Source organism: Gouania willdenowi, chromosome 13 (assembly GCF_900634775.1).
Source record: "Gouania willdenowi chromosome 13, fGouWil2.1, whole genome shotgun sequence".
Lineage (NCBI taxonomy): Eukaryota > Metazoa > Chordata > Actinopteri > Blenniiformes > Gobiesocidae > Gouania > Gouania willdenowi.
In genome coordinates this window covers 2,781,571-2,800,229 of record NC_041056.1, presented here as the reverse complement: position 1 = coordinate 2,800,229, position 18,659 = coordinate 2,781,571, and the positions used below count along the sequence as shown (strand labels likewise).

The window sequence follows — 18,659 nt, the reverse complement described above, 5'->3', positions numbered from 1 at the left end:
GCACAATAAGAGGAAATCCAGCTACGTAGTACACAGTGACGTGTCGTACGCACTAGGGTTGGGTAGGCGGGGCGTTCCAAATCGAGACCACTAATGTCAACACCAACGACAATTTCATGTTTCTGCTGGCAAGTGTTAATTCAGTTCAATTCAACTTCATTTGTATAGCGCAATTTACAACAAAATCATTCAAATTCAGAATAAGAAAGAAAAAACCCAACAAGATCCACATGAATTTATCCACCTAACAAAATCAACATCATAAACAACTATTTAATATAGCCTCCATACTCTCCCAACAAGATATATCTCATGACACAGCAGCACATCTGTTGTTTGTGTTGGAAACACAGAAACATGGAGAAAATGACAACAACAACAACTCAGAACAGCCTCAGTGAGGATCATCCACAAAGTCAATCCTTCCTTTCTTTCCATTCACTGTAGAAAATACCAACAATGATCTGACCTTAGCTTTGCTGAAGGTCTGGTAGCTCAGGTGTTGTTCTCCATCTTTTAAAAACTCAAAAAAACGTTTCTCTATCGTCTCTAGCGCTGTCATACTGACTGTAGTGTTATCCCACCCACTAGCTGGAGAACGTAGCAGCAGGGGTCACATGACATCAATTCACCAATGTACTGTGAACTTATGTATAGCATTTAGCATAGCGCGGTTACGTCCAAAGGCAGCTCTCTACGCTGCCTTTGGACGTAAATGGTTTCCTTCTTGGGAAACTGACTGTGCATGTGTAAACACATAAAAACACGCTATGGGAACAGAGACAGAGCAACAACGTGCTTTTGAGAAGGGGTGTGGCCTCTTCCTGCCTTACAGCTTTTAGGAAATAGCGATGTTTAGTAATTTGGGCGATGAAAAGCACAAAATGCTGACACTTTCAAACTTATAGGTACTGTAGGCTATTGGAAATTGAAAAATAAATAATTTATAATTATATTATAATTAAAACAAAAAATCAATTCACCCTTGGGTAGGCACTGCCTACCCTGACTGCACGTCACTACAAGTACAAGCAAAGGTTTTTCCTCCAGGATATAATATTATTGGTGCTGATAAATGAAATTATAGATTGGTAGAATATAACTGAGCAGTAAAGAATGTGTGTGTGTGCGTGCGCGTGCTTGTATAATCAGTTTCCCTCTCTTTGTTTGCTCATAGCTTCACGTTACCAGCAGCAGGCGGGACTTCATACCTCCAGGATTTAATGACAGTATAAAGTGAAGCTGAGGAGGATCAAATGTTTAATCTTCAATTGTTCAAAGATTAGCATCTCTCACACAGCGGCACGCGCTAACACCTCTACCGACCAATCAGAGGGCAGCACGCCGCTGATGTCACTCAGGTGTGTGTGTCAGTGTGAGGTCACATGACTCCTCAGATTTCATCACCAGTTTCTAAATCAGCTGATCACTGAAACTGGGATTAATTAATTAATCTGTTTCCTTTGATTCTGATAGAAACTGTCTGTTGTTTATTCATTTATTTATGTTCTTTGTTTTTTCTTCATCAGTTCGTTTGTTTTAGTTTTTGTATTTGTTAGTAATGTCTATAATATTACCTCGCTCTGATTCGTTCCTGATCTCAGTTTTTATGAAACAATGAACAGATGATGAATGAGTGTCTCATCCTTTGATCCTTTGATCTGCTGCCAGGCCTCGTCCTGACGTCCTAATCACAGCCTTCAGCTGTGAAAGGAGATCCTCTAACGACACACGCGTCTTCAAAGCAACGACAACAGGTGAATAAAGACGAGACAAACGGATGAACCAGGATTCACTGAACTCAGGTTAGTGCGTCAACGTTAATCAGGAAATAAAAACACCTGAGTGAGATCATCTGAGACCTGCAGACAAGATTAAAGAAAGAAAAGTTGAGTTAAGTTTAATGAGAGATAAATTACAATTATTTAAGATTAAAGAAAGACAAGTTCAACAAACGATAAATTAAGACAAGTTTAACGAAAGCTAAGTTAAGTTTAACAAACGATAAGTTAAGATAAGTTTAACGAACGCTAAGTTAAGATAAGTTTAACGAACACTAATTTAATTTTAACAAACGATAAGTTAAGATAAGTTGAATGAAAGATAAGCAATAACTTAAGTTTAACAAGCGATAAGGTAAATTAAGATTAACAAATAAAATAAGATTAACAAATGATAAATTAAGAAAACTTTAACAAATGATAAGTTAAGATAAGTTAAGTTTAAATGATGAAACATTAAAATAGGTTTAAAGAAAGATAGGTTGCAGTTAAGTTTAGGTAAGATAATTAAATCTTAAGTTTGAAGTTAAGAAAAGCTTTTTAAAAAGCTATGGTAAGTAAAAGTATTTAGAATTAAAGAAAGGTCATCTGAGTTAGAATGAAGTAAGATAAGTCAAGTTTAAAAGTAGTTTAGAGTTTGAGAAGCTTGTAAAGGTGTGTGTGTGTGTTGAGCTGCTGCCCTCCTGTGGCCCAAAGCTGTAATGCACCTTTGAAAATCACAGATAATGTTAAACTGAAGCCGTTTGAATGATGTTAGCATTAGCATTAGCTTCAGTCCTGTGGTGTATCAGTTCAGTTGGTGATAATTATAATCAGTGACCTGTTGGATCAGTTTGTGACACTAACGTCTGATAATAACCGACACATGGCACAGTTTAACTTTTATTCTTTAAATACAAAACAATCTAAAAATAACAAACTGTTCCTTTAGTTAAAATGTTACAAAATGTTCTCACGCTACCAGGAAAAACAGAGGAGAGGGGGCGGGGCAAATGTGTGAGCGGGCAGTCCTGCAGAAGACTTGATTGAGGTTTCCCGGCTCCTCCCCTGACAACTGTTGTAACCATGGCAACAGGTCAACCAGCCAATCAGAAGCTGGTCTCATTCATCTGTGTTTTAGTGGCGGTGGGGGCGGGGCTGCTCTCAGGGCTCACCGGGACATCTGGTGATGTCACGACATCGACGGGCGAAGCAGCGTTGCTGTGGCGAGGGGAGGATGGGATAAGGGAGTAGGAGGGACTTATGACAGTAGGGGCAGGGCTTACAGGGAGAGTGGGCGTGGACCTGCGTTGCACCACGGAGGAAGACGTGGTAGTCAGAGAGTGGCGAGCACTGGGAGAGACGGAGAATGTGGGCGGGGTCCTTAGGCCAAACTGCGCCTCCAGCTCGGTGCACACGGCTAAGCTCCGCCTCCATCCATCCATCGCCGCTGTCTCCGAGCCTTTGGCGAGCTCCTGGCAGCGCTCTACAAAGCTGCCCCTCCGCACTGGCCCCACCCACTCCCGGGGGAGCAGTGCCGCCTCCCGGGACGGTTTGGGGAGAGGCGTGGGTGGAGCCATCTGCCGGGGGAGGCTCCCGCACAGAGAGGAGGAGGAGGAGCCTAAACCTCCGGCTGCTCCTCGTCCTCCTGCAGAGTGGAGACGCTCGGCTCTGAAGGCGTCGCTGGGCTGAGAGTGGAGGCTGTGAACACAAGCCACGCCCACATCAGGTTTCTGACCAATCACAGGTGAGTGCGGTTGATTGGTGCTGTACCTGCAGGTGGAGGCTCGGGGCGTGTTCTCAGGGGTTCTGGTCAGAGTCAGGTCGCATTGGTCCAGCAGCTCCAGAAGCTCCTCCTCCGTCGGCCCGCCCAGCGCTGACACACAACACAAGTTACACAACACAAAAAACACACACACACACACACACACACACACACACACACACACACACACACACACACACACACACACACACACACACACACACACACACACACACACACACACACACACACGTGATCAATCACCTGGGGTTTATTCCATAAAGCGGGTTATGTTCAAACTCTGATTATGTTCAGGCTCAAATGAGGGAAACGCTGAGTATCTCATTCCAAAAAGCGAGGTATGTTCTTCTCTGAGTATGTTACCATGGCAACATTGTCCGTGAACTAAACCTGGTCGCTGACAGGTTTTATCAAAGAAACCCTGGGTTTCCACGTGGCTCCGCCCACCTGAACACCATTTCTGAACACTTTAATAAACCTTAACACTTTTCTCTGAAACACATTAGTAACATCACACACCACAGACGTGTTCACATCATTACTAATGTTGTGTTGCTTTATGTTTTTTTTTTTTTTTTTTTTTTGTGATAACGGTAATTTTCTTTATATCATTGTAGATGTAGATCATTGAGTGAAACACACTGAGAGGTTGATCTACATTAAAACATCTACTGACGTCTGTAGTAAAGTTCACTGAATACAAACCTGTGGATAATATAAAGGAGGAGATGATCATTTAAATTAATCCACTTTTAAGGCTCGATTGTTGTTTTATATTGTTATACAGTTAAATCTGTAGATCACACCTCTATGAAGGTATGATGGAGCAGTGAAGTGTGACACTGCTCTTGAAAGCGATGGGTCATGGGTTCGTGTCCCGCTTCAGTGTTTTTTTATGACATTTTTTAGGACGTTGAGATGACTCTGGCGCCAATATTACATTAAAAATCAATATAATTGATTAGATATGAAGCAGCATTTACTGTCTTAATATCCAGTGTAACAGGAGGACTCTCTATGCAGACATCCTATGCTGCTGACACGTCTCCTCAGACACATTTTATTCATATTATTCACCGCTCGTCACGTCACTGAAGCAATAAAGTGATGAAGTGACCAAAAAATGTGACTAATTACAGGTGATTTAAGCCACTATAGTCACTGAAGACTGAACACACCTTTAGAACAGGATCATATTCATCAAACACCGGCTTATTTCACCATCAGGTTGAATCTTTGATCCATTGATGATGGCTTTTTATCGCGCGTGCACGTCAGTAACCCAAGGTTTACATCAGGGTTTACTGACCCACTTCATACCAGCTGTAATGGAATCAGATACACAGAGTTTCCCATTGCGGGGTATGTTGACCCACAGTTTATGGATAGACTCAGAGTTTGTTAACCCGCCTTTATGGAACACCCCTCTGATCAAACAGCAGGAAATGCCCCTTAGGGTCCCTTAGGGTCAATCTGACCCCAGGAATATTTACCTCTAGGAAATGATTTTCAAAAAATTACTGACCAACTTTTTGTGTCAGACACTTTGTTTATTTGTTGATTCCATAAATATTAAACCTTAACCTGTTCTCTAGCGCCACCATCAGGACAAACTTTTACAATAGAATTAATTTATCTTGAGTAGTTTTTATCCAAATATTTTTTAATTTGGGGTAAACATTCATAACTCTAACACAATGAACCATACTCTCATAAAGGTGTTTATTTACCTATTTTTATATCTTTTTTGGAACATATTTGAGGTTATTCATGATAGTTTCCTACATATTCTCTTCTGCGTAACTTTCACTGTGAAAGAGCTGTTATACGATAAACATTGAATGGGGTCACATTGACCCCAGGGATAATAGGAGGGTTAAAGGAAGTTCGTGGCTGACCTTTGATGTCCACCTTCCCAGCGATGTCCATGGCGGTGGTGAGGTCCCACATCTGCACGCTACCGTTAGCATGACCGCTAAACAGGTAGCGACGAGGACGGGAACCGATACGACTGGAACCTTCACACTCATGGACCATGAACGCTGTGATGGACGAGCCGTCCACTGAACGCACCTCACACACTCTGGACACACACAGTAAGATACACACGGTGAGACACACACACACACACACACACAGTGACACACACACACACACACACACACACACTGACCTCTTCCCATTGGACGACAGGCGTACGTACAGCTTGTCGGTATCTGGTACAACTCTCTGGATAAAAACCTGCTGGTCGTCTCTCTCTCCGTACGGCCCTGAACGCACCACACACTGTTAGCGTTAGCATTAGCGCTAGGTGGCTTCCTGCTGGTGAGGAGGTGGTATAGTTACTGTACCTATCTCTGTGCCGGCGCCACACCCCCCGTGTCCGTCCACTGGGTCCAAGCTAAGGATCTTAAAGGAAGTGAGGGGGGTGGAGCCTGGCTGGGTGGAGATCATCCCTCTGAACCGGGTCACCGTCCACGTACGCACGTGGTTATTATCAGCACACACTGACAGACAGAGAGAGAGAGAGAGTGAGTATGTCGTTTTTTTAGTTTGTTGTTTTATTAGTTTGTTTGTTTGTTTGTTTTGTAACATTTTACTGAAAGTTCTATCCATAAGGCTCACATTACGCTGTCATTATCTGTCTTTAAGTGTTGTTCGCTAAATTATGACACCTTTGGAGCTATGTTGGTATTTTTGGGTAAGATGGAGGGATTAGGACTTAGGGTAAGAGAGGGTTAGGGTAATGAACAACACTTAATGACAGCCTTAATGACTTATTATTCATGTCATAATAATGTCAGACTTTATGGAGAAAACTTCAAGCTAAGTTTTACCTTTTGTTTCTTCTTCTGTTTGTTTGTTTGTTTGTTTAATCATGTGTTAGTAAGTTCTGTGTGTGTGTGTGTGTGTGTGTATGTGTGTGTGTACGTGCACATACCTGAGATCAGGTGTTTCTCTGACAACATGATCTTAGTAACGGGGCTTCTATGAACAGAGAACGTCTGGAACAGTTGGGGTCCTGATCCTACCGTCTCTGGATGCTGAACGATGACCCTCACAGACCCAGAGCTGGTCCCGTACGCTATCTCTATCCAGTTACCGCTGTCACCTGACCACACACAGCCAGTGGGAGCAATGAGAGGAGCGTGTCTACGTGTGTGTGTATGTGTGTGTTCTCACTGGTTTTAGGTGTGAGGTAAACACTCAGAGCCGTGATGGCGTCCTCTGTGGGGTCTCTGTAGAGCTCCGTCACCAGCAGGTCATTGTCCTTCATCCTCAGAGGAAACTTCTGCACGTCTGACACGCACGCACGCACGCGCGCACACACACACACACACACACACACACACACACACACACACACACACACACACACACACACACACACACACACACACACACACACACACACACACACACACACACACACACACACACACACACACACACACTGTAAGCCAGTGGTTTCCAACCTTTTTTGGATCGTGATCCCATTTAAACGATTCCCTGGCGACCTTAAAGAATTAGCTTTAAATCATATAGTTTATTTGTATTATTATTATTCCTAGTAATAATAATAAAATTTATATTTCACAAAATAAAAGTATAGAATACAGTTGTTCGTTTGTGTGTTGCTTTATTTTGAAAAATAATTTTAAAATGTGTTTCTAATCAGTATTTTTTTTAATCTATTACTAGACCTTCCAGGCGACTCCACATGGGGTCCCTCAGCCAAAGGTTGAAAACCACTGAAGTAAGCGTTCCACGGTGCATTCAGGGACCCCTCACCAATGTAGTAAATGGAGCCGTTGTTGCAGCCGAGGATGAGGAAGGATCCAGCCGTGTCGTAACTGCTGATGGGGACCACATCCTGGTTCTACACACACACACAGGAAACACACACCTTAGCAGCAGTAACACAATCCCAAAGTGTGTGTGTGTGTGTGTGTGTGTGTGTGTGTGTGTGTGTGTGTGTGTGTGTGTGTGTGTGTGTGTGTGTGTGTGTGTGTGTGTGTGTGTGTGTGTGTGTGTGTGTGTGTGTGTGTGTGTGTGTGTGTGTGTGTGTGTGTGTGTGTACCTGCCAGTGTTTGGTAACAGCATTCCACACTCCAACCTTCCCTGTGTGGCTTGTGGCGATCAGTTGGTTACCAACGAAGAAGAGCGCCTCAGCCGGGACATTGAGGCTGAAAACTCCTACACACACACGCACGCACGCACACGCACACACACACACATTTGTTCAATTAATTAAAAATGCATATTGAAAAATACTAATATTTCTTTCTTTTTCAGTGTCGTTAAAATTTCTCAAATGAACATTTGAATAAAACGAGTGAATGTCAAACTCGTACCGATCTCGGTCCCGTTTCCGTCGGAGCAGATGGACCACAGGATGATCTCCGTTACCGAGGCGACGGCCACCATCTTGTCGTTGTCTCCGAGCAACCCTCCCATCACTTTGGCATTGAGCGCCACTCGATCAATCGGCCAATCAAGACGAGGAGACGTGAAGACCTGCTGCCAACCACTGGACTCCTTCACCCTGACACACACACACACACACACACACACACACACACACACACACACACACACACACACACACACACACACACACACACACACACACACACACACACACACACACACATAAAGATATATAAAGAAATGAGTAAAGAAAATTCTCACATTAATTGCAATATTTTAAAACTATTCAAATATTGTTTTTTTTATTGAGAAAAAAAATTATTGTTATTAAAAAATTATATTGGGGCATTTTTAAATTCCATTATTTTTTAATTTTTTGCAATTGAAAATTGCCAAACACATTGTTCTCGTAGGAGTTCTTATTATTATTTTTCTTCCGCAACTCCTTTGGCGCGTAACTCCTCCTATAGACTATTAATGCAGCACTAATGACACGTATGTCATCTCATAGGAACAATGTCAAGGATGTGCAGTCGACCTTTATGGAGTCAAAATGTCAAGGTTGCGTAAAACAAACACACTCAGGACGATGAAGCTCAGCCAAAACCAAAAAATAAATGAAAAATTTTCCCTAAAGCTTGGCCACAAATTCAGATACAGTGCTCAGACTGGTACCATTGAACAACATTTTCTTTCAATGTGCATATTTTAAAATCAAGGTCACTCTTCTGTTTTTCCTGCATTATTACTTTCAATTTTATAAGTAAAATCAATAAACTCAACAAATCCACATACAGGTTGTCATTTTCCTATTGCTAAATACGTTTTCACCTTGTAAATACAGGTCATGCCTAGTTTCACTTATTTATCTGTTTTGCTGATTTAGTATTGACTAGTTTACAGTAGTTACTCTTTATGAGCCACACGGCACTGTAAAACAAAAACACAGAATGACAAATTAAGATGAGATGAAATAAATATAAATTAAGATAAGATAAGATAACTAAAAATTAGTAATTTGTTAAACCTTGAAATGTCACATGATCAACATTCATGTCAGCATTAGAATAACGACCAATCAGAGCATTAACACAGGAAAGTACAAAGAGTTTGTGTTTATTTTTGTTGTTTTTGTTGTTCTTTTGTGTGTTTTCCTGTAATTGTGTGTGTGTGTGCGTGTGTGTCTCACCTGTAACACACCACAAACTGTGCGTAGGCCACAGCGATCCAGTTGTGATGCCCGCAGATGATGCGAACCATCCCAGAGTCCACAGACGGACCTACACACACAGAGTCAGTGGCTCCTCCTCCTGCTGCTGTGACAGTACGTGTGCTCACCTCCAGGTGGCGCCCTCTCCTCTGCAGCCCGCTGTACCCCAGCGTACCCAGCGTTCCCAGCGTTCCTGAGATTCGGCGGCATGGTGTTACTGCGTCTCACTGGGATCCTCTCCAGAGGAAAACAACGACCTGTCATCAACTGAGGAGACGCCACGCTGTGACGGTTCCTACGCTTCAACGGATACACTAAGGCAAACACACACACCGTACACACACAAAGAGAAATTAAAATGAGTCAATACATATTTACCATAGTAAAAAAATAATAATAATATACATTAAAAATAACAAATTATTAACAACAATAATATTTATATTATAATAATGAAACAATAACAATAATAATATAAATGTTACTAAACTTAACACTACATAAAGAAATAAAAAACACAATGCTCAGGACATGAAGCTATAGAAATAAATATATTAATAACAAGATAATAACAAAAACAACATTTGTAATATAATAATGAAAAGTAACAATTACAATGATGACATTAATAATAACAAAATAACAATAATTAAAATAATGAGAAAACTACAACAATAATAAAATAATACTAATTATTATTATATTAATAATCACAATTAATAAAATAACAATTATAACAAAATAATAATAATAATAATAAAATAACAGTGAAATAATAATAATGAATAAGAATATTAATAATAATAATACAAAATAACAATAATAACAAAATTCATAATAATAAAATTCATGGTAATAAAATAATGATGATGATGAAAACAAACAATATAATAACAGCAGCAACAAAAATTGTGTGTGTGTGTGTGTGTGTGTGTGTGTGTGTGTGTGTGTGTGTGTGTGTGTGTGTGTGTGTGTGTGTGTGTCAGTCACCTGGTGGAGGCAGGTATCCGTTAAACAAAACGTTACCACACGATGAACGATCCAATTCATCGCACAACTGCAGCTTTCTCACTGAAACAAACACACAGTTACACACACACACACACACACACAGGAATAACACACTTCACTGTGTGTGTGTGTCTCACCCAGTGGGGTAATGCCATAAAACTCGGCCTCGTGCATGAGCATGTGCACGTTGACGGAGCGAGGATGAAGTTCTTTGGTCCGAAGGAAGTTGAGGATGGACGCGAAGAGGGAGGAGTCACGATCGATGAAGATCTACACACAACATACACAATAAACACAAAAATAACACACGTCACACACACACGACTCACCGCCCCTGTTTCATCCTTCAGCGTGGAGATTCGCCCACTCAGCAAACTGACAACAAACACACACAGTTAGACACACGAATACACTGTGCGTGTGTGTGTGTGTGTGTGTGTGTGTGTGTGTGTGTGTGTGTGTGTGTGTGTGTGTGTGTGTGTGTGTGTGTGTGTGTGTGTGTGTGTGTGTGTGTGTGTGTGTGTGTGTGTGTGTGTGTGTGTGTGTGTGTTAGATCCACCTGGAGAAAAATGAGTCAGGAACCCACGTCAGCGTCTGTCGTGAAGTGCTAAACCTAAACACAAACGAACATAAAGTTAATCGTCTTTCTGTCGTCTTTTCTATTTTTTTTTATGTATGAATGATGTATTTTAAAAAAAAAATGATTTTACTATGTTCAAAAGTAGTTTTTGTTAGAAATCTAAACAAATATTTATTTTTTAAACTTTAAATCAAACACTTTCTTTAACCAATAAATCTCTTAAATCTGTTTTTCATCTTCCAGATTTTTAACTCATAACTTAAATAAATATTGAATATATTTTATTATGGTTTAAATTATTTTTCTGTTTAGTAGTTGTATTCATTCTTTTGTCTGGATTTGAACATTTTAGTTTTATTTCCATGTTTTTAATCTAATGTGACCTAAATAACCACAAATAAATAATCTTTTTATTTTTTATTAAAAAAATAATCGATTAAAAACATTCTCACCGTGTTCAGATTTCTTTTTGCTCTAAATCCAAATATATATATATATATATATATATATATATATATATATATATATATATATATATATATATATATATATATATATATATATATATTTTAAAGTTGAAATCAAACACTTTCTTTAAACAATAAACCTAAATTTCTTCAAAATTTGAACTATTATAACCACAATTTCATTAAATATTTTTACATTTTTGCATCATAGTTTATTCATTATTTTGTCCATATTTGAACATTTTAGGTTTTTTATTTTTATTTTTTTTTAAATCAAAATCCTTTCCCTTAGACCCATTATCGGACACAGGCTTCTTGTCATAACAGATCAAACTGATCAATGATCAATGAGTTGATTAAATCATCAATAAAACGAGCTTTTAAATCTTTAACCGTGTGACCTGATCATTTAAAGTCTTTAATTAGTTTATAATCTTTAACTTTCTCAGCTACGGATTTACGTTCGTCATAATGGAAAGTAACCTGGCACATAATTAAAAACTCAAATCTTAAAAGCTGAAGTTTTAATGTAAAGAAATGTTGTTTTTCGCCTTTATAGCGGAATAAATGTTGGTTTAAAGAACGACAAATAAGATTTTTTATTTATTTTTTTAAAATCAGAAAACAAAGGCTTGAAGAGCTGAGAGATTATAAGAAAACATCAACATGCAGGACAAAAGCATCAGAGTTTATACATGTTTTTAGAGTTGTTTACTATTTTAAAGTGATTATAAAGCAGTAATGAAGTAAATAGTGTTTGTGGGAAACATTCTGTGATGTTAAACTTCATTAAAAAAAAAAAAAAAAAAAACAGTGACACGGATCTGTCCGATAATGGGTGCCTGCGTGATAGCACAGCTAGCCGCGGTTAGCCTCGGCCTCACCTGCAGCCCCCCACGTTCAGGTGGATGATGTCCCCGCTCCTCACCGGGGAGGACATCCTCATCCGACGCCAACCGACCGGAAAAAACAAGATCTAATCCATTTTAGGGAAAGAATTAGCGCCGTTAGCCGCAGTTAGCTTCACTTCCTGTAGCAGCACAGAGAGCCGGGGGGGGGGAGCTAAAACACGGCCTGGAGGTCACAGGAGAGGGGAGGGGCGGGATCCGGAGTGGATCACCGCGCATTCATAAACTGTTTAATTATTAATTTAAACTCTTAAAACCACAAAACTGTGATTGTATCTGATCAGCATTCATATCAGCATGAGAATAATGACCTTTAGCATCAGCATTAACACACAAACAACAAAGATTGTGTGTAGTTTTTACTCTCAATTTGTGTTCTTTTTATTTTGTTTTTAAATTAATTTAGTCTTTGTTGTAATTTTTCTCATTTTATTTGTTTTTAGAGTCATTTTGTTTATTTTTGTCTGTAATTTATTTTGTTGTCATTTTTTACATTTTTCTTTCATTCTGTGTGTGTGATGTTGTTTTTTGTTGTTTAAAGTCACTTAACGTGTTGCTGCTGTCATTTAGTGTATTTTAGGAGTCATTTTATGTATTTCTGTTCTCGTGTTTTTGGAGCCATTTTGTGTATTTTTGCTGCTGTCTCGTGTATTTTTCTGTGTTTTTGGAGTCATTCAGTTCATCTCAGGTGTTCACACTGTGACACACACTGTAGTGTTAAACTGTGACAGGTCTGCTGTAGCTAAACCAGGACGTTTCAAAGATGAAGAGCTGGTCCCAGCGAGGCCTGAGGAAGACGTGTTGTCCTCTGGGACGTCTTTCATCATGTCTCATATTTATAAATACAGAAAGGGTGTTTTTTTTAGTGAAACTCAGGTATTTTCCCACTTTGCTTCCTGCTGATGTTAATGTTGTTTCAGATGACTCTTCCTCTCTGCTGGGCTCTTCCTTCCATTCTCCTGCTCAAACAAATAAAATAAATCAGTGTCCACTGCGTCACTCATTAGTGCTTCTTTATTCAACTGTGGAATGAAATAAAAATGAAATAATATACAAGAACAAAGTCCACAATTGGAAATATATCGTCTAAACCAGGGGCCAAATATAAAGTAGTTTAATCTTAAGTGGGCCACAGATTTTAGGCAGTAAAAACGAGCAATTTCAACATTAACGTCCCCAAGTTTGTATTTTACACAACGTATAAATCATACATAAATTATGTCAATATCCAGACATTAAGTGACAAACATCTTTATCGCTGCAGGATTTTCTCTTTTTATTTAATTTGGGGAAATTTTGTGAAATAATTTCAGGAGAATTGAGTTCTTTAAACAATTTGAGATTTAAAATGACTGCAGTCATGTGATAAGTGCTTCATTTGTAAATCATCAGGTCCCACAACACCGGCTGCATGTTGTTCTGGCACTAGGAGACGGAAATGAAAGAAATGTCTTTTGCTACTAAATGGTCCAATAATATCACGTGAACAAAAAACAACCAATTACCTAAATGTTTAATAAAAGAATGATGAATCAGCGTTAAAGAAGCACGGATAATCGCCCGTTAAGGAGCGTTCGTCTCTCACTCTGAGTGACAGCCGTTAAATCTGTCATGTTTCAGCACCAAGGACAGCGTAAAATCACCACTAATTTAGCCACAAAGGTCGTGAACTTTCAGAACACAAAAACCCACAAATACAAAATATTTACAAACTTTTACACCCATAAGGCCATAACTCGACTTTTTTCCATACTTCACAGTCGAGGCCTTCCTTGTGTTTCATAAACCTAGAGCAGCAGCTCATCTTGGTTTTGAACTGAGATAGTTGTGGATAGATCTCCTCCTGTGTCCTGTCTGTTGGAGGCAGGTTCTCAGCATCATTGCTACAGGTGTTGCTACTAGCTACGCTAACTGCTGCTACTAGCTATGCTAACTGCTGCTACGAGCTACGCTAACTGCTGTTACTAGCTACGCTAACTGCTGTTACTAGCTACGCTAACTGCTGCTGCTGCTCTTTTCTGCGATTTACACAAAAAATACCTTTACCTCAGGCTTAGCTTCACTTATTGGTTGTTAAACTATTTTCTACAGTCTTCCAAACTGACAAAGAAACATTTTTTGCAGAAAATCACCATTTAGATGTAGTGTGGGGGCGTGGCCTGACACTCCCCTCTCTTCCTTGAACAATGAAATTTCCAGTGATTTCAACTCAATAAAAAAACACAGCAGTCCAAATATAATATTTCAACATTTAATAAAAACAGCTAAAAGTGAATGAGATGCTGGATCCAATCAAAGGGTCAAAATGTATGAAGTGGTGGATCTCTGGCCCAAATTCAGCTCTGATCATATCTCATCTCATTCTATGTTATTTCATTTCATCTTGTCTCACATCATCATATCTCATCTGATCATATCCTGTCTTATACCATCTCATCTCATAATTTTTCATCACATCCTATTTCATATTTTCTCCTCTCTTCATGTCTTATATCATCTTATCATTTATTATCTCTTCTCCTCTCATTTCACATCATCTCATACTACCACATTCATTTGAGTGAGTTTTAGGAACGTGTTTAATAGTCAATATTTATTTTCTTCTTGTGTGTCTTTTAGGTGATGTTGGGACAAACCCAGCACTGATCACTATCCTCATCTCTTTGAAGCAGTTGAACGTGTGATAACAGGATGTGATTCAGACCAGGCTCATCCTCATCTTCTACTTTTAGCTCCATCCTCTCGCCAAGAATAACCTGAGGAGTGGGAGGAGTCAACCTTCAGGTCTCATCAAAGAAAAGAGGGAAAAACCCAGAGAAAGTGATGACTCTTTATTATTATTAATATTATTATTATTATTATTATTATTATTTCATTATTATTTATAAAACTAGGAATAGGGAATGTTTCCAATGATACCATAAACAATAATGTTTTACTTCCCACACTTCACTCAAAGTGTTGCGTGGCACATTAAAGGTTGTGGGCGTGGCTTCAGCAGATTTGTGTGTGTGTGTGTGTGTGTGTCAGTGAGAGTTGTGTTGTCTCTGGGGAGTAACCCTCTGACAGGAACAGGAAGTCCAGCTCAGACTATAACAGCAGACCCTGGACCTCCTCACACACGCACACACTCACACATGTTTCCCACAGCTGGAGGTTGGACTGTAGGCTACGCTAACATCTGTATTAGTGTGAGGTGAGTTAAAGCTACTCTTTGTACGCTGAATAACTTTTAGTATGTGTGTGTGTGTGTGTGTGTGTGTGTGCGTGTGTGCGTGTGTGCGTGTGTGCGTGTGTGCGTGTGTGTGTGATCATCTGGGACATCATTTAAAAATGATTACGAGCTGTAACATCTGCTGTTAATATGGACCACAGTGAGTTTGTTTTGTTGTTTGATTAACACATCATTAATAATAATGATAATAACAATAATAAATTCTAATGCTGTTTTTTGTCTGATGTGAGTGATGAGTCACTGATGGAGGTGATGACCTTTGACCTTTAGTTTGTCCATGATGAAGACAGAAGTTTGATCCACATGTTTCTTCTGTTGTTGTTTGTCTGCTGTTGATTCTATACTGATACCGTGTGCTGTTCTTGGAGCTGTTTTTGTCGTGGTTTTTGAGTTATTTCGAGTGATTTTAAGTTGTTTTCTGTTTTTTTGGAGTTGTTTTGTATTGTTTTCAATTGCTATGAGTGGTTTTGTGCTGTTATTTGGTCTATTCGATGTTGTTTTGAGTTGTTTCTTGTCATTTTGTGCTTGTTTGGGCAGTTTTTGGGTTCTTTTTGTGCTGTTTTTGGTCTATTCTATGTTATTTTCAGTAGTTTTAAGTTGTTTTCTGTTTTTTTTTTTTTGGTTTGTATTGTTTGATGTCATTTATTTTATGTTTTGAGTTGTTCTGTATTGTTTTGAGTTATTTTGTGGGTTATTTTGTATCTTTTTCTGTTGTTTTCTGTTTTTTTAGTTGTTTTGAGTTGTTTTCAAACAAACAAACGACCCTATGTCTCTGACTTGGGTGTTTGTGTTTTTTAGGGATGGACCTCCTTAACTCCACACACCTCCCCAACAACCAATCAGACTTCAGCAGCTTTTTCACCCAGCAGCTGCTCCCACCCCTCTACTTCCTGCTCTTCCTGGTGGGTGTGGCTCTGAATGGCGTGGCCGCGTGTATCTTCTTCCGCGTGCCGGCCGACTCTGGCCTGGTGGTGTACCTGAAGAACATGGTGGTGGCCGACCTGCTGGTTCTTGCCACCTTCCCGTTCCGCGTGGCGCTGCAGCTGGGCGTGGCCGGGTGGCGCCTCCACGTGGTCATCTGTCGCTACACGGCCGTGCTCTTCTACTCCTCCATGTACGTGGGAATCCTCTTCATGGGCTTCATCAGTCTGGAGCGCTACGTCAAGATCGTCCACCACACCTCGTCCTCTGCCGCCGCCTTGTCCTCCTGCAGGGGGCGGCTGGGCGGAGCCTCCTCTAAGATCCTCCTCCTGCAGAGCCCCGCCTTCGCACGTGCGTTGTCGCTCTCCACCTGGGGGCTCCTCCTACTGGGCGTCCTACCCAATGTGGTGCTGACTAGCCGCAATGCTAACGAGCTGAATGCGCGGCAGTGCATGGCGCTGAAAACGGCGTTGGGCATTCAGTGGCACCGCGTGTCCAGCCTGGTCAGCGTGTCGCTCTTCTGGGCCACACTGTTCGTGCTCATCTTCTGCTATGCCTCCATTGCACGCCGCGTCTACCAGTCGTACCGACGTGTGAGCCGCCACGGCAGCGAGGTGTGTCGTAAGTCCAACCGAAGCATCTTCAGCCTCCTCGCCGTCTTCTTTGTGTGCTTTGTGCCGTACCACGTGTGCCGGGTGCCGTACACGCTCAGCCAGATGCCAAAGTCTGGCTTCAGCTGGGAGGCGCGCTTCCTGCTTTTCCAGCTGAAGGAGGGGACGCTATTCCTGTCAGCGCTCAACGTCTGCCTTGACCCTGTCATCTACTTCCTGATGTGCAGAACATTCAGGGAGTCGCTGCTCAGGAGGCTGTCGGGACGCCATAGGGCGAGGTCTTTGACCACGGCCCAGAGTTTGAGCAACATCGAAAGGAGGAAGCCGTGATGGCGGGAGGAGCACCACGCTGAGATGAAAAAACTAAGAAAGACTAAGAAACCAAAATAAAGGTCCCATAGAGCGGGGACCCCCACTGTAGCTGAAGGTGGTTGAACACAGACATGAACATTGAAGAACAGTCATGTGGAGACAGGACCATCTATAAGGGGGAATAAAGGGGAGAGATTTTTGGGGTCCATCCATAAAGTCAGTAAAATGATGGTCTATTGTTCTATGAATCTGTGATAACCACATTTATTTATTCATCTGAATAATATCCACTGTTATCCAGGAACGTTTAGAATTATTATAGTCATCTTAAAGATGGAAATCCTTGTTTTAATCACTAATAAAATGGTTCAAAGTGACCAAAAATGGTGGAAAAGGTGGTGAAATGCGATTTTAAAAACACCTGAAATTGGTTAAAAGTTGCAAATTAGAGTGGACAAAAACAGACAGAAAAAGTGCGGTGAAAAGGGTTCAATGTGTCAATATTGGAACAAGTAGTATAAACTGGCAAATAATGGGTCTGAAAAATTGTGAATGTGGTTAAACTGGCAAAAATAATTATGAAATATGGTGAAAAGAGGTCAAAAATTACAATAATAGGTCAACATATGTGACATTTGGTGGAAAGGGTTTATGAGTGCTGAAAACATCTGGAAAGTGGAAAACTGAGCAGAAAAGGAACTGAAACGCGATGGAGAAGTGTCAGAAATGGCAAGAAAAGTGATAAAAAAAAATAGGTTCAAATATGGTGAGTTTAGTGTAGTTGCAGAAAAATTGTAAAACTAAGCAAAAATGGGCTCATCTTATTAAAAAACTATTCTTAAAGGCATCCGGCGACCACCTCCCAGTTTCTTCCAAATGGGGTCCTGACCCCAAGGTTGAGAATCCACTGAGGGACGAATGTGTCCAAGAGCTTCAGAAACAGAGGAGACAATAAAATATGGGAACATTTTTAAAATATGCATGGAGGGCACACTACTCATACTCAACCGTCCCATGATGCATTGGGAGCTGAATGTAAAATGGTCCTGGGACTGGCTTCAAGTTAAAAATCAAACATTCTCTTTTCAAAATAAAAGCATCTCTTGTCTTCCATTAGTTTTCTTTTTTAAACTCTTGTAAAAAGGGCTCTTATTTTGAAGTTAACAGGAAGTGTAGTCAGTAGACCAATGGAGGGTCTCTGAAAATGTGTGAATGAAATGTGTCTACGAGAGTTTATGGATCAAATGAGCACATGTTGATATTCTACTTGGTCACTTTCTCACTTCAAATTTTTTCAGAACTTTCAAAGTAAAGGTGGAGAATCAACAGAGATATTTAACCTCAGTGTGAATCAGGTTTTTAACGCTGTAGGTTCCAAATGCATCTTGAGAAACTTGGAAGTATACTTTAGTGGGAACGCTCATCAT

General features: G+C 40.3%; 2 protein-coding genes across 3 annotated transcripts; one reads left to right on the top strand and one right to left on the bottom strand.

The window, feature by feature from the left end:
- Positions 1-2,649: 2,649 nt before the first annotated feature.
- shkbp1 (SH3KBP1 binding protein 1) lies at positions 2,650-12,309 on the bottom strand. 2 transcript variants are annotated; one of them, XM_028465577.1, is made up of 17 exons: positions 12,130-12,309; positions 10,758-10,811; positions 10,528-10,573; positions 10,336-10,468; positions 10,178-10,258; positions 9,316-9,501; positions 9,167-9,257; positions 7,902-8,092; positions 7,628-7,743; positions 7,339-7,426; positions 6,730-6,846; positions 6,488-6,658; positions 5,898-6,053; positions 5,720-5,816; positions 5,445-5,629; positions 3,534-3,636; positions 2,650-3,461 (listed from the first exon to the last, which is right to left on the bottom strand). In XM_028465577.1, exons 1-17 carry the CDS (start codon positions 12,189-12,191, stop codon positions 2,870-2,872), a joined length of 2,469 nt encoding a protein of 822 aa, XP_028321378.1. In that variant the 5' UTR covers positions 12,192-12,309; the 3' UTR covers positions 2,650-2,869. The 2 variants fall into 2 exon arrangements, with proteins under 2 accessions (XP_028321378.1, XP_028321379.1); XM_028465578.1 differs by lacking the exon at positions 10,528-10,573.
- Positions 12,310-15,211: 2,902 nt separating this feature from the next.
- On the top strand, positions 15,212-17,420 carry LOC114474767 (P2Y purinoceptor 14). Its single transcript, XM_028465274.1, has 2 exons — positions 15,212-15,349; positions 16,187-17,420. The coding sequence occupies exon 2, from the start codon at positions 16,189-16,191 to the stop codon at positions 17,248-17,250; it is 1,062 nt and encodes a 353-aa protein (XP_028321075.1). The 5' UTR covers positions 15,212-15,349; positions 16,187-16,188; the 3' UTR covers positions 17,251-17,420.
- Positions 17,421-18,659: the final 1,239 nt, after the last annotated feature.

Excerpts from the sequence above, each read along its gene's own strand:
- shkbp1 (XM_028465577.1), bottom strand. The coding sequence starts at position 12,191 with ATGAGGATGTCCTCCCCGGTGAGGAGCGGGGACATCATCCACCTGAAC. Across the intron at positions 10,812-12,129 it reads CTGAACGTGGGGGGCTGCAG|GTTTAGCACTTCACGACAGA; the intron begins GTGAGGCCGAGG and ends GTTTGTGTTTAG. Across the intron at positions 9,258-9,315 it reads GGAGAGGGCGCCACCTGGAG|GTCCGTCTGTGGACTCTGGG; the intron begins GTGAGCACACGT and ends CTGTGTGTGTAG.
- LOC114474767 (XM_028465274.1), top strand. The coding sequence starts at position 16,189 with ATGGACCTCCTTAACTCCACACACCTCCCCAACAACCAATCAGACTTC.